The sequence below is a fragment of the Arthrobotrys flagrans genome, assembly GCF_004000055.1.
Source record: "Arthrobotrys flagrans strain CBS H-5679 chromosome Unknown unitig_8, whole genome shotgun sequence".
Classification (NCBI taxonomy): domain Eukaryota; kingdom Fungi; phylum Ascomycota; class Orbiliomycetes; order Orbiliales; family Orbiliaceae; genus Arthrobotrys; species Arthrobotrys flagrans.
In genome coordinates, this window is record NW_027137553.1 from 2,219,321 (window position 1) to 2,231,010 (window position 11,690).

General features: G+C 45.4%; 5 protein-coding genes across 5 annotated transcripts; all 5 read left to right on the forward strand.

Moving 5' to 3' along the window:
• Nucleotides 1-3,263: 3,263 nt before the first annotated feature.
• DFL_007145 (uncharacterized protein) lies at nucleotides 3,264-3,822 on the forward strand (the record flags this gene model as incomplete). The annotated part of the gene is made up of 2 exons (XM_067636682.1): nucleotides 3,264-3,447; nucleotides 3,518-3,822. The coding sequence occupies 2 exons, from the start codon at nucleotides 3,264-3,266 to the stop codon at nucleotides 3,820-3,822; spliced, it is 489 nt and encodes a 162-aa protein (XP_067488274.1).
• Nucleotides 3,823-4,642: 820 nt separating this feature from the next.
• Nucleotides 4,643-5,270, forward strand: DFL_007146 (uncharacterized protein; the record flags this gene model as incomplete). The annotated part of the gene is made up of 2 exons (XM_067636683.1): nucleotides 4,643-4,833; nucleotides 4,898-5,270. The coding sequence occupies 2 exons, from the start codon at nucleotides 4,643-4,645 to the stop codon at nucleotides 5,268-5,270; spliced, it is 564 nt and encodes a 187-aa protein (XP_067488275.1).
• A 294-nt stretch (nucleotides 5,271-5,564) lies between these two features.
• Nucleotides 5,565-6,614, forward strand: DFL_007147 (uncharacterized protein; the record flags this gene model as incomplete). The annotated part of the gene is made up of 1 exon (XM_067636684.1): nucleotides 5,565-6,614. The coding sequence occupies one exon, from the start codon at nucleotides 5,565-5,567 to the stop codon at nucleotides 6,612-6,614; it is 1,050 nt and encodes a 349-aa protein (XP_067488276.1).
• Nucleotides 6,615-6,921: 307 nt separating this feature from the next.
• DFL_007148 (uncharacterized protein) lies at nucleotides 6,922-9,172 on the forward strand (the record flags this gene model as incomplete). The annotated part of the gene is made up of 5 exons (XM_067636685.1): nucleotides 6,922-7,182; nucleotides 7,255-7,587; nucleotides 7,648-7,950; nucleotides 8,009-8,699; nucleotides 8,757-9,172. The coding sequence occupies 5 exons, from the start codon at nucleotides 6,922-6,924 to the stop codon at nucleotides 9,170-9,172; spliced, it is 2,004 nt and encodes a 667-aa protein (XP_067488277.1).
• A 676-nt stretch (nucleotides 9,173-9,848) lies between these two features.
• DFL_007149 (uncharacterized protein) lies at nucleotides 9,849-11,434 on the forward strand (the record flags this gene model as incomplete). The annotated part of the gene is made up of 5 exons (XM_067636686.1): nucleotides 9,849-9,943; nucleotides 10,016-10,130; nucleotides 10,195-10,424; nucleotides 10,496-11,184; nucleotides 11,244-11,434. The coding sequence occupies 5 exons, from the start codon at nucleotides 9,849-9,851 to the stop codon at nucleotides 11,432-11,434; spliced, it is 1,320 nt and encodes a 439-aa protein (XP_067488278.1).
• Between the last annotated feature and the right edge of the window lie 256 nt (nucleotides 11,435-11,690).

Sequence of the window (11,690 nt, forward strand, 5' to 3'; positions counted from 1 at the left end):
TTGTATCTTATTAATACTCTCTTTCCTTCTTTACTTTCGTTTTCGAAATTTCTTGTCCAACCCTTCCAGGCGATAAAGCAAAGCGGGCCTGTTATACTTCTCTTCTTCTATTCCCTTCTATTGTAGCCTTTGATACAACACCTTCAACTTTTATGGACGTTCTTCGTTATATGATTTCCCTTACCAATTCTTTCCCCTCTTCTCTTATTACTCTTCTTTACTGTTGTCTACATAGAGGGGCACCTTCAGGGACGAGGCCGACTATATTGTTCTTTGGCCCTCGCCCAACCTTTCTCTGCTTTTTCGGTACACTAAAAAAAAGCTTTTAGATGCGGGCTGATTGTTTACTTGCTATCTTATTTTTACACAAAAAAAAAATGCTGTTAACAAAAGAACCCGAGATGGTGTATAATGTATACTAAAAAGCGAAGAGAAATATGAAATGGATGTGTCGTTACTCTAGACACTAATATTACTTCGACAGACATATTCTGTACTACCGGTTATCTAGTCACTGCGTAAACCCACTTTCCTTTCGAGCCTCTCGACTCCGCACCAATCCGTCCGCCAACATTCTTGGGCAACATGAAAATCTGGGGTAAAGTTCACAGGAACGAACAGAACGCATGCCCATGGCCTGACCCCAAATGGAGATTGACAAGGTTACCGGTCCTTTCCCCAGACTTTTTGTTTTTCGGACCCCCCAAATTGGGCCGACAATCACGAAATCTAACGGTGGAACTGGGAAGTAGGCTTGTTAATTTGAGGGGGATGGGTCCCCCGCATTTTTTCCCATCTCTCGAAATTATAATTGACAGGACAGCCTGGCAGTCTTGGATTTGCAAAATTTCAACGCCTCTTTTTTTTCTCATGCCTTCCCTCGTGTTTGGCACGCTGCTTATGTTCCTGTGATACGGATCTGAAAAAAGCCTGATACTTTTTGGTTCCTGAAATCGGAGAACAGAAATCGAGTTGACTGACCCACTTTAGCTTAAAAAACGCCGAAAAGGCCGAAGAAAGGGCTTTATTGGATATATCCTCGGAAGGCATCGACCACCGAACGCTGCAGGTCTCTAGGCCTCCTCAACTTCTGTATGGTTTGCATGTTGGTATATGACGGCCTTTTTCGGAACATTCTTTTCACCAATTCCTTCGAATGCCTCGGTGATGCATCACGTCACAAGGGATGCCGAAAATCGATGCAGGGAAGCATTATTATCTTAGAGAGAATTTTTTAAGATTATATTTTACTAGGTCCTCGTGATCACTTTTTTTATTGGTGATGTGTTCATTGACCAAAGAAAAACTCGGGGTTTGTGGTTAATAAAGTAAAGAAAGGAAACATCCCCAACAAAGTTATAAATTTTTGTTGAGTGCGGGGAACTCTTTTTCTTTTTGGTGGTGCTGAAGGATGGAGTTTACGTTTTGTGATGTTTTAACGCTTGTTTAGCAGCAGACGATATGGGGCTATGATGCAGTTGACTTGAGCTCGTTTCCCTTGGACCCAGCTGGAAGTTGTGCGGGCCAATTATAATTAGTAGCTTACGAGGGTTCCTTGGATTCCCCAAGCTATCATGTCGGTCAGGGATCCGAAGCTGCTGAAGCTGTATGTAGTCGAGTGGAGGTTAACCTGGCATTTTTCTTGTTATAAACAAATCTTTTTTCGGTTGCATACCACCTTACTGGAAAGTGAGTGTTATCGATTGGAGGATGGTGATGTAATCTATGATCTAGGTAGTATTAGAAGTTATTACCTTGAGGTTAGTAATTGTGGGAAACCTGCAGGATCGAGTGTATTATACAAGGGGAACTGATACGCGGCTGGATGACTTCAATTTCATGGAGATCTGTGATTTGTGTTTTTATGAAGGTTTAGAGGGTCTTGGAAGCTGTAGCTAAAGGAAGCTAGCAACATGTATTACATACTTAGATATCTGTTCGGGATGTTGATGCACCGGACCGTATACATAGATTGACTGTCGACATTGCATTGCAGATTGCACAATCGCCCTGCGAACTGGTGACAAGCGCTAGTCCTAGAGGGGATGTACGAACCTGGGCATCCGGGGACATACCAATCTGGGGAGGGCCGGGGCTGTGATGTTGTTCGGGTAGACGCACAGGGGGCGATATTGGATTCCGAGGTCGATGGAGATGCATATGATTGGCTCCTCGGTTCCGAGGCTCGAGGTAAGACACAGTTTATCGATAGATAGAAATGGGGAATTTATTTATCATCTGAATTCCATTACTCAAGGGTTTTATTTTGGCACGAGAGCACTGACCAGAAGGCTAAGTTATCCGGAGTGTAGACGAGAATCTCTCCACGATATCCTGATCCCCGCTAAATATTTAGTCTGCGGTTCTAGACCGAGGTATTGATAATGGCGTGCCTTTTTGGGGGCAGCAACGCAAGAAATGATACGCTTTGACCTTTGGGATGATTTCTCGAATACTCGAATGGGGGCAGATGTCTTGGTAGGAATTGTAGTTATAAACGGCGAGACGTCTGTGGCAAATTTGACAAATAGGCCATTACAACTCTACAAATACGATGCATCGACGGTTGTTCTCAGGATGCCGATATTATATTATAATGATAATATATTATAAGTTACCCGGAAAGTTAACAACTAGTCCGTGGATCCATGGGTCTACAAACTTCGAAATCCAGAGCCCGACTCTTGGTTATGATTTATCGAATTTGCAAATATACATTCGGTTATAGAATCTCGGGCATATGATACTTGGGCAGGATCAAACACGATGTTTGAAGTTTCCGGATTTATACCGTATCGGGATACTATTGGGAAATCTGTTCACGAGTTCGAAGTTCTCCACGCGGAATACACACCAGGCCTCTAGTAAATTATGAGGGAGTTACTAGTATATACGTGATGTTTCATTGTAAATAGACTAATCCTAGGGAAGCTCTAAGCTATAGAATTAATATAATCTAAAGATTGCTGAGATGGCGAATCGATTAACCTATCGAGTCACTGGCTTATCTGATCAAGTCATATAGTGACTATTGTGTTCGAAGTATGGCATATATAACTCCTACGCAGTACTTAGGCGAGACTAAAATCTATGTATCTACATCATATTTCATAATACAACATATATTACATATTTTGTTTTAGTAAGGAGTGAATACAAATCCTCTTTCCACCTGGCAAGGCGCAAACCTACAAAATAGTAGCACCTCAGGACTAGTAGTTATAACGCTTGGTGCGGATAACTATCTCAACTGGAGAATCCTCATGAGGTGCAAGATCGAACAGAAAGGGTGGCTCGATCTCATAGATGGAAGTACCCCTATTCCGGCTCAGGATCTAAATTCGAACGGAACTAATACACCACATTCTCGACCGGAGGCCGAAGATGCTAGCGACTTCGCCGCCAATCGGCCTGTTCAACTTAGATACGTCAACATGTCCAAGAAAAGTACTGGCATATGTTCAACCCCGATGAAGGGGATCCGCTTCTCATGTTGCAACAAATCCATAATGTGTAGGGTACGTTTTTGAGAGTAGGTTCCTGGGAATTGAAGGGTTCAATATCCCAGGTGGAGAGGATGAGAACCCACATCTATCCAACGACGAGTATTTGGGAATTCCTGATTATATGCAGAACTATCTGAAGGCTGAGCTTCCGTTGATGGCTGAACAGGGGGCTATAGTTACGCCCACCAAGGGGACGCCTGTCGATGGGACTCCCGTCAAGGGAACGCCTACCAAGGTGACGCCCATCAAGGGGCAGGATGGGGACGAAACTGGGCAGCATGGTGGCGGGGGAGATTTGAATGGAACTGGGTATTAAGCTGGAAATACACAAAATGACAATAGGCAAGTTGCGATAGGGAAGCGACGGATGCTGAGGAAATAACAAATTAACTGTTTGAAAATGCATAGGGGAAAATATTCTTGTAGTACAGCTACGGACCCTGTGGGTATCGATATGGCATATCCAAATGGACCTGCTGGCCTGGAAATTGTATGATAGTAAAGTTCTCTTTCCAGACTAGGTAGCTAGGAATTGTTGGCATTGTTGAACCGATGGTTGATTCGTGGGTTAACAAAGCTTCCCTTTTATAGTCTCGAGGCTAAGCGTAAAGTAATATAAAATTGAGTGGCTCTGAGGCACGTTCGATAATACTGCCCGAGCGCCATCTCTCGATATATTTGAATAGGCTTCCGAGATTCTTTAAAGTGCATATGGTTTCTCTAATCAACAAAACGCTTAAGCGCCTAAACGGGCAGTATATAAGCAACCTTTGAAATCGTCGTCATCTTTATAAATACGCAAGGCGATTAGCAGGGACAGCACATTAGAACCAGAGATCGTTGGCGGGTTGGCCACGTGGGTTCGATTCAAGGAAAAGTTGTGTAAAGACCAGCTACGGTGCGTTTGAGAGTCTATGGAAATTTTACGAATTCAGATGTGATATAAATTAATTATCCAAAGTGAATGCCGGGGTTTCAAATTTCGGAACCATCCCAACAGCAAGAAATCTAAAATATACCACAACTTGATAATATTGATATCGCGGTATCTACTCGTTCATATATATATCCAGTGGCCATATCAACTCGCATACGTACGTTGAATGCACAAAAGCTATCGTATCAATCGGCCCAAAATGTCGAATCCACATCCTCACACCACAACCTACACCCCCAAAACTTTCCTCCTCGTCGGTAACAACTACCTCGAATGGTCAATTCACATGGAACGTTGTATCGAAAGATTTCAGTGGAAGTACATGCTTAGTAAACCCTACGACGCAGCATCCTTCAACGACGGCGGGATATCTGGCCACAAGAAACGAATGTTCAACATTCATTCTGGAGAACATTGATACCAAATACTAGTTCTTGTTTAATCCACGCGAAAGAGATCCGTATGTTCTTTGGAAGGATATCAAAAACGTATGGTTACCGAGTGCTACGATTGTGCAGTATGCGGATAAGATAAATAATTTGAAGAATGGACATGCTGGAGCGATTGAGTATGCGGAGGCGAGGATGTACTGGGGGAATTATAAAGAAGCTGGAGGGAAGGGAATTGGGGAGGAGGAGATGGTGGAGCATGTTCTAGCGGGGATTACAGGAAGGAACTATGAGGTAATGGTAGGAAGGTTGGAGGATGGAGGAAAGGAAGTGGATTTGAATCATGTATCGAAGGTGCTAGTGAAGACGGAGGCGGATATACAAGCGAGGGCAATGGCCAAGCATGAACGGCATGCTTTACCTCAGATATCTACTTGAAGTCCGCTTAAAGTGTTTGATAGAAATCCCATTTAGCTGAAGCTCTGCAAGTTTAGAAATTTATAGGATGAGGTTTGTTTCCTGCGTGTATACGCAGTCTGATATCTTATCTCTTCTAGCGTTGCAACCTTGCACCATTATTTTTCTGCGTGTTACAACTAAGTTTACATCATCTATCACCTCTACTTCACCAACCACATCGAGACCTCCCTTCCCCTCCTCCCCAAACAAGGATACCGTCATCACCACCTCTCAAACCATCATCATACTTTCTATCCATTGGATACCGTCAAAATGCCTGACCAGCTGCTCAAGGACTCCCTAGGCATCCAAACGGATCCCTCCGGAAACAGCCACAATGAAACCCTCCCCACCGATGCTAAATCTGGTGGCATCATCCTCGAATCACAAAATTATCATGAATGGAGCGTCTCCATGAGAAATCTCTTCAAAGATAAAGGATGGGATCAACTCATAGAGACCCCGTGGCATGACGGAATAAAGGGAGACACAAGCATCTACGCGGCTTGCAGAGTCCCGGTGGTAGTTTTTCACAACCCTTTGAATGGGGAGCTTGAGCCTGTACACACATGCTCAGCAGAGAAAATCAACGAAGCTGGATTACGACGCGAGTGCCAGGCTTACATCCTCGAACATGTCAATAAACACTACCATTATTTTTGCGACAGCATGCAGGATGACCCGCATATCCTGTGGAAAGAAATCGAAGAATTCTGGAAATTGGATGATTTCGACGGTCGAGTTATCCGGCGCTGGTACAGGGAAGTTCTGGAAAGGGGAAACATGAAGATGGATGAACCGGTTGACGACTATTTAGAGAGATATAAGCTATATTACGAAACGATTCACATGTATGGTGGATCTATGTCTGGACAGGAGTTTATCGATTGCATCACCCATGGCTTATGGCAGGATGAATATCGAATCGTGTCGGAGAAGTGGAACACCGAATATTTGCGGTGGCAAGGCCTTGTGCCAACTGGCGTCGATAGGCCACTGGGGGAACGATTGAGCGAATTGAAGGAGCAACTGAAACTGCAAGAGAAGAGTGTGCTTGCCGCGAGGGCCGAGAGAGATAGGATTTGGCTCGTAGGGTGGGAAAGGGAAAAGAAGGAAAAGGCGGAGGAGGAAAGAGCCGAGAAGGAAGCGGCTGAGAAAGAAAGGGCTGTGAAGGAAGGAATCGGAAATCTAAGTTTGTGGGGAGAGAACCCGCAAAGTGGTGAACAGGGTGAAGGCGGCCCGGAGACTCCAAAGGACTCATCGTCGGATAGCTCCCTTGAAGGAAATTCTCCGAGTATCTCCATTTACTTTAGCAGTCCATAGTCCACTCATGTCAGACACATTCTACACTAGTGAGTGCACTGGTATGTGGTCTATTATTGACATTATTGGCTTCAAGACTACTGACGTTCATGTGGATACCAATTGAATTTAAATTTACATTCGAAATTGAAGTCGCGATGTGTTGAACGTGGTATTTCCTAATCGGGACATCAACAGCTCATTGGCCAATGCGGCTCCTTTCCCCTTGGAACCAGGCTCGTTAGCTCCCACTCCACCCGCCAGTCGCCCTGAAGCATCCTCCTATACGCCATCTTCAATTCTTCCCAGCGGGAAACCCGTATCAAACATGGATAGCGTCAACGAAATCATCGAGCGCCTCGGAAACTCCGAAGATGCGGTGCGTAAGATGGCCGCCTTCAAGCTGCAAAGCAACATTGCAGACCCGTCGTTCGCAGAAATGTTTATCCTGCAGGGAGGGATCATTGAGCTGCGCGAGCTGGCGATGAACGCGAACGGGAACACGCTGGCGTATTCGCTTACCAGTTTTTCGAGGTTGTTGGAGGTAGATAAGGGGTGGGAATATGTTACACCGGAGTTGATTTCGAGGGTGCGTATTTTGGCTGTAGATCGGGGGGTGGAATCGGTGAAGGCACGTGCTAATGGTATATCGGGGTTCTAGATGGTAGACTTGATCACTGGCCATCCGCTTATCAACATTCTTAGAGGCGCCATGGCCGTTCTCGGCGCCATTGTCGCACACCCCCAGATATCCGAAGGTCGAGGGTCGATGATGACGGGTCTGTTTGGGTTCCAGGCACTAAAGCCAGCTATATCCGAGCATCCAGAGTTTCTGGAAATGTTGGTGGAGAGGGTGTCGAGTGCGGACCATGCGCTGTGCGCGAATGCACTGCAATTGATCAATGCACTGATGAGGGATAGTATTGCGTCGGATAACGAATGGCAGAAGTTTATCAAGAAGTTACAAGACCTGGGTGTTATTCGGACTGTCTACGTGGGTTTACTACAGATTATCTTCTATATGGTGTTGAGCTAATGAGGTTGGAATTTTTAGTACCTCATGCAAGGCTCATCACTACAGGATCTGGCGCATCCGTTACTCGAGTTCCAAGCACTGATGAAGATGCTGATACGCAAATGGCGGGCTGTTAAGCTGAATTTGGAGCGGAAGGACCATCGAACTGCCCTGAAGACTATCCATATCGCCAGCGCGTCGAGTATACGAAGTAATCCGGAGAAGTGGAGGAGATTGGGTTTCGAGACTGAATCTCCTGCTTGGGAGTTTGATCAAGCTGGGTTCTTGGGAATGATGGACATGACGGAGTTCGTGAAGGATCATGAAGACGAATTCCAAAAGGTAAATCTGCATTTTTGAGATTTGTACTTTGGCGATATACTGACAATATTAAATCTAGATAATCCACGAGCAAGAGGCGAAGCCAAAGGAGGAAAGGTTTCCATTTGCTAGAGCGAGCCTTTACGTCACATCTTTACTCTGCGAGCAGTTCGCTGTCGACAACTCGGAAGCAGATGATGCGAAAACAATCATGATACTGGAATCTCGAGCTAGTTTTGAGAAGGCCTTCAAGCCTCTGCTGCTACAATGGTCCCGGCTACACACGGCGGCACTCTTCGCCTTCTTTCGATTATGGAAAGAGACCTCTGCATTATACAATGATTTCGACAAAGTTTCCGATCTTGTTCGCGTCCTGGGATACAAGACAATGGTGCAAGCGACAAGGACCAAAGAAGTTACAGAAGTCGAAAAGGAGTTTGCAGAGTACGACTACCAGAGGCTGAGAGTTATCCAGATGGAGCTGCTGGAGCAGGCTTATGGGAATGCATGGAGGCCGCAGTTGACTTCTGTGTATGAGGAGACTGCCAAGGAAGCGCAGGAGTTTATCAAAGAGCAGAGGATTAGGTGCCTATTACAAGGCAGCTGGTTTACAACGGATCGAACAGATGGTTCTCAGAACAAGTCGAAGGACAAGTTGGCCTATGTTTCGTTGTTTGCGAGGCTATCAACCGACAGACGGTTTCTATGCTATGGCTACTATAATGCCGACATGGATATCGAGCCGAGAATGGAGGATTTGGTTCATAAGAGTAAGTTTGATCGGAAATACAAGGAAAGGTCCATGGCTAATTCGTTGCTGATTATAGTCCCCATGTCATCCATATCGAGTGTTATATCGAATGTTATGCCGTCAGTAAGGGACAACCGCGATTCCTCAGCTACAGTGACAACCGCGACACCTTTCAACTCTACCACGACCAAGCTGACAATATATGGAAGACACTCGCCTAACGGAACGCAGCAAAATGGGGATACCAACAAGGAGTATCCATTGATTGTGCTACATCCTTCGAACCCTACCATCGCTTCGGAATGGCTGGACGGGCTGCTCTTCCTCATGGGCAAGAAGCCTATAACCTCGGAAACTAGCAATCTGATAAACACAGTTGCGAAGTGCAGTATGAAAGTGCGGTTGTTGAGCGTGCGGTACACAGATATTTATCCTGGTCCTCCGGATATACCTTCGAGAGATGGGGTTGACGATGATTTCTTCTATTCTTAGCAGGCCTCTTTTTCCTAATAACTTATTTCTAGAAGACCATATTCTTGAGCTTCTGTGTACTATAATAGACCTTTTCTTCTTTTGGATTCTTTTGATAGCGTTTTTTTTGCTTTGGCCTTTGATAACTTTGGTTGAGTATTTTGGGATGGATGTTTGAAATCATAGTGGACAGCTGCAGATGGGATTATATTCTTGTAGATACCCCTTTGAAGTTGAGCCTTTGTAATTTAATATCTACTTATTTATCTTCTACTTGTTAGCTGTCAAAGCTTCAATTTAATATATTTTATACAAGAAGTAGTTGTATTTAGGCTCATGAGCAAGAATTAGGTAGTAAATATTAGATGAAGTTGGACAGAGACCCACCAATGGTGTTGATGCTTGGCATCCATCTTCAAGCTCCACAGAGCAGGCAACGCGTCTTCACCGCACATTACTCAGCCAGCTTCAACATCGACACTGCCACGACCACCTACCATCTTCTCTCTACGTCCATACCCTCTCCTATCTACGCAGTCTCCATCGACTAAACTATCAAGATCCCCTTTACGACTCGATTCTTCCCGTCGAATCCGCGGATACCAAGCTCGAACTACCCATAAACCCCCCATTCCGACCTCGTGATCTGCGACTATCGTAAAGGTCTCGACATCGAGCGTCATTCCGAACCTTCACGATGCCTTCCGCTCAGGGTCAGAACTGGGAGAAGTATCGTAAGAACTTTGATGATGAAGAGAAGCCTGAGGAGAAGATTGTACCGTTATCGGAAGAGTACGCTACTTTATCTTGGATATGTCTGCCAGGGTATAATGAAGGTTGTGGCTGATGATTTGGGGTCTATAGTGATATCCAAGTATTAAAGACTTACGGCGCGGCGCCGTATGCTACTGCTTTGAAGAAGCTAGAGAAGGATATCAAGGAGCTGCAGACGAAGGTTAATGAGAAGATTGGTGTTAAGGTAACCCCTCTTCTCATCTTTAGTAACATATGAAGCAACTGGTTACTGATCTGTATTTCGCTAGGAATCTGACACCGGTCTAGCTCCAATACATCTGTGGGACGTCGCTGCCGACCGTCAGCGCATGTCAGAAGAACAACCACTACAAGTCGCCAGGTGCACAAAGATCATTCAGAACTCTGACGATCCAGATAAGGCCAAATACGTCATCAATGTCAAACAGATTGCGAAGTTTGTAGTCGATTTGGGAGAGAGAGTCAGTCCTACGGATATTGAAGAAGGAATGCGAGTTGGGTATGTCACGACCTGTTGGTGGAGCTGGAGGTGTGGTGGATTATAGGGCTAACTAACCGGGGGGGTTACAGTGTCGATCGAAACAAGTACCAGATCTTACTTCCACTACCACCGAAGATCGACCCCTCAGTCACAATGATGACGGTGGAGGAGAAGCCAGATGTTACATATGGTGACGTTGGTGGTTGCAAAGAGCAGATTGAGAAGCTACGAGAAGTCGTCGAGACACCGTTGCTTTCGCCGGAGCGATTCGTCAACTTGGGTATTGACCCTCCCAAGGGCGTTTTGCTCTACGGCCCACCTGGTACCGGCAAGACTCTTTGCGCTCGTGCTGTTGCGAACAGAACCGATGCTACGTTCATCCGTGTCATTGGATCTGAGCTTGTTCAGAAGTACGTTGGTGAAGGAGCGCGTATGGTTCGTGAGCTCTTCGAGATGGCGAGGACAAAGAAAGCCTGCATCATCTTCTTTGATGAAGTCGATGCTATCGGTGGTGCCCGTTTCGATGATGGTGCCGGAGGTGACAACGAGGTCCAGAGAACTATGTTGGAGTTGATCACGCAGCTTGATGGATTCGACCCTCGAGGAAACATCAAGGTTATGTTCGCGACCAATCGACCTAGCACACTCGACCCTGCCCTCATGAGGCCGGGACGTATCGATCGAAAGATCGAGTTCTCGTTGCCGGATTTGGAGGGACGCGCCAATGTTCTGAAGATTCACGCCAAGAGTATGTCGGTTGAGAGAGATATCAGATGGGGTATGTATAATGGATTCTTATATCGATGGTGTCTGAAGGTGCTAATAGGAGATAAACAGAATTGATTTCGAGATTATGTCCCAACAGCACCGGTGCAGAGTTGCGATCCGTTTGCACTGAAGCTGGCATGTTCGCCATCCGTGGAAGGAGAAAGGTTGCGACTGAGAAGGATTTCTTGTCTGCGGTTGAGAAGGTCATCAAGTCGAATCTCAAGTTCAACTCGACAGCGACCTATATGCAGTACAACTAAGGTATAGGCCAGCAGCCTTTCATGTTTATTTATTGTGTGTATGCCCTCCGGCCCTAGCATTTATTAGAGGCGGAAGTAGAACGAATGCGACTTTTTATGGGCCTTTTATATCCTCATGTCACTGTTTTGTTTTGTTACTCGGGTGCATTGCTGGGTAAACAGCTTCTCTTAACTCTCTATTATTCCTTTTATAAAGACTTGTGTGTTCCCTGAAGTGTGTATATACGTAGGTGTCCATGACGGGGGATTTTTATTT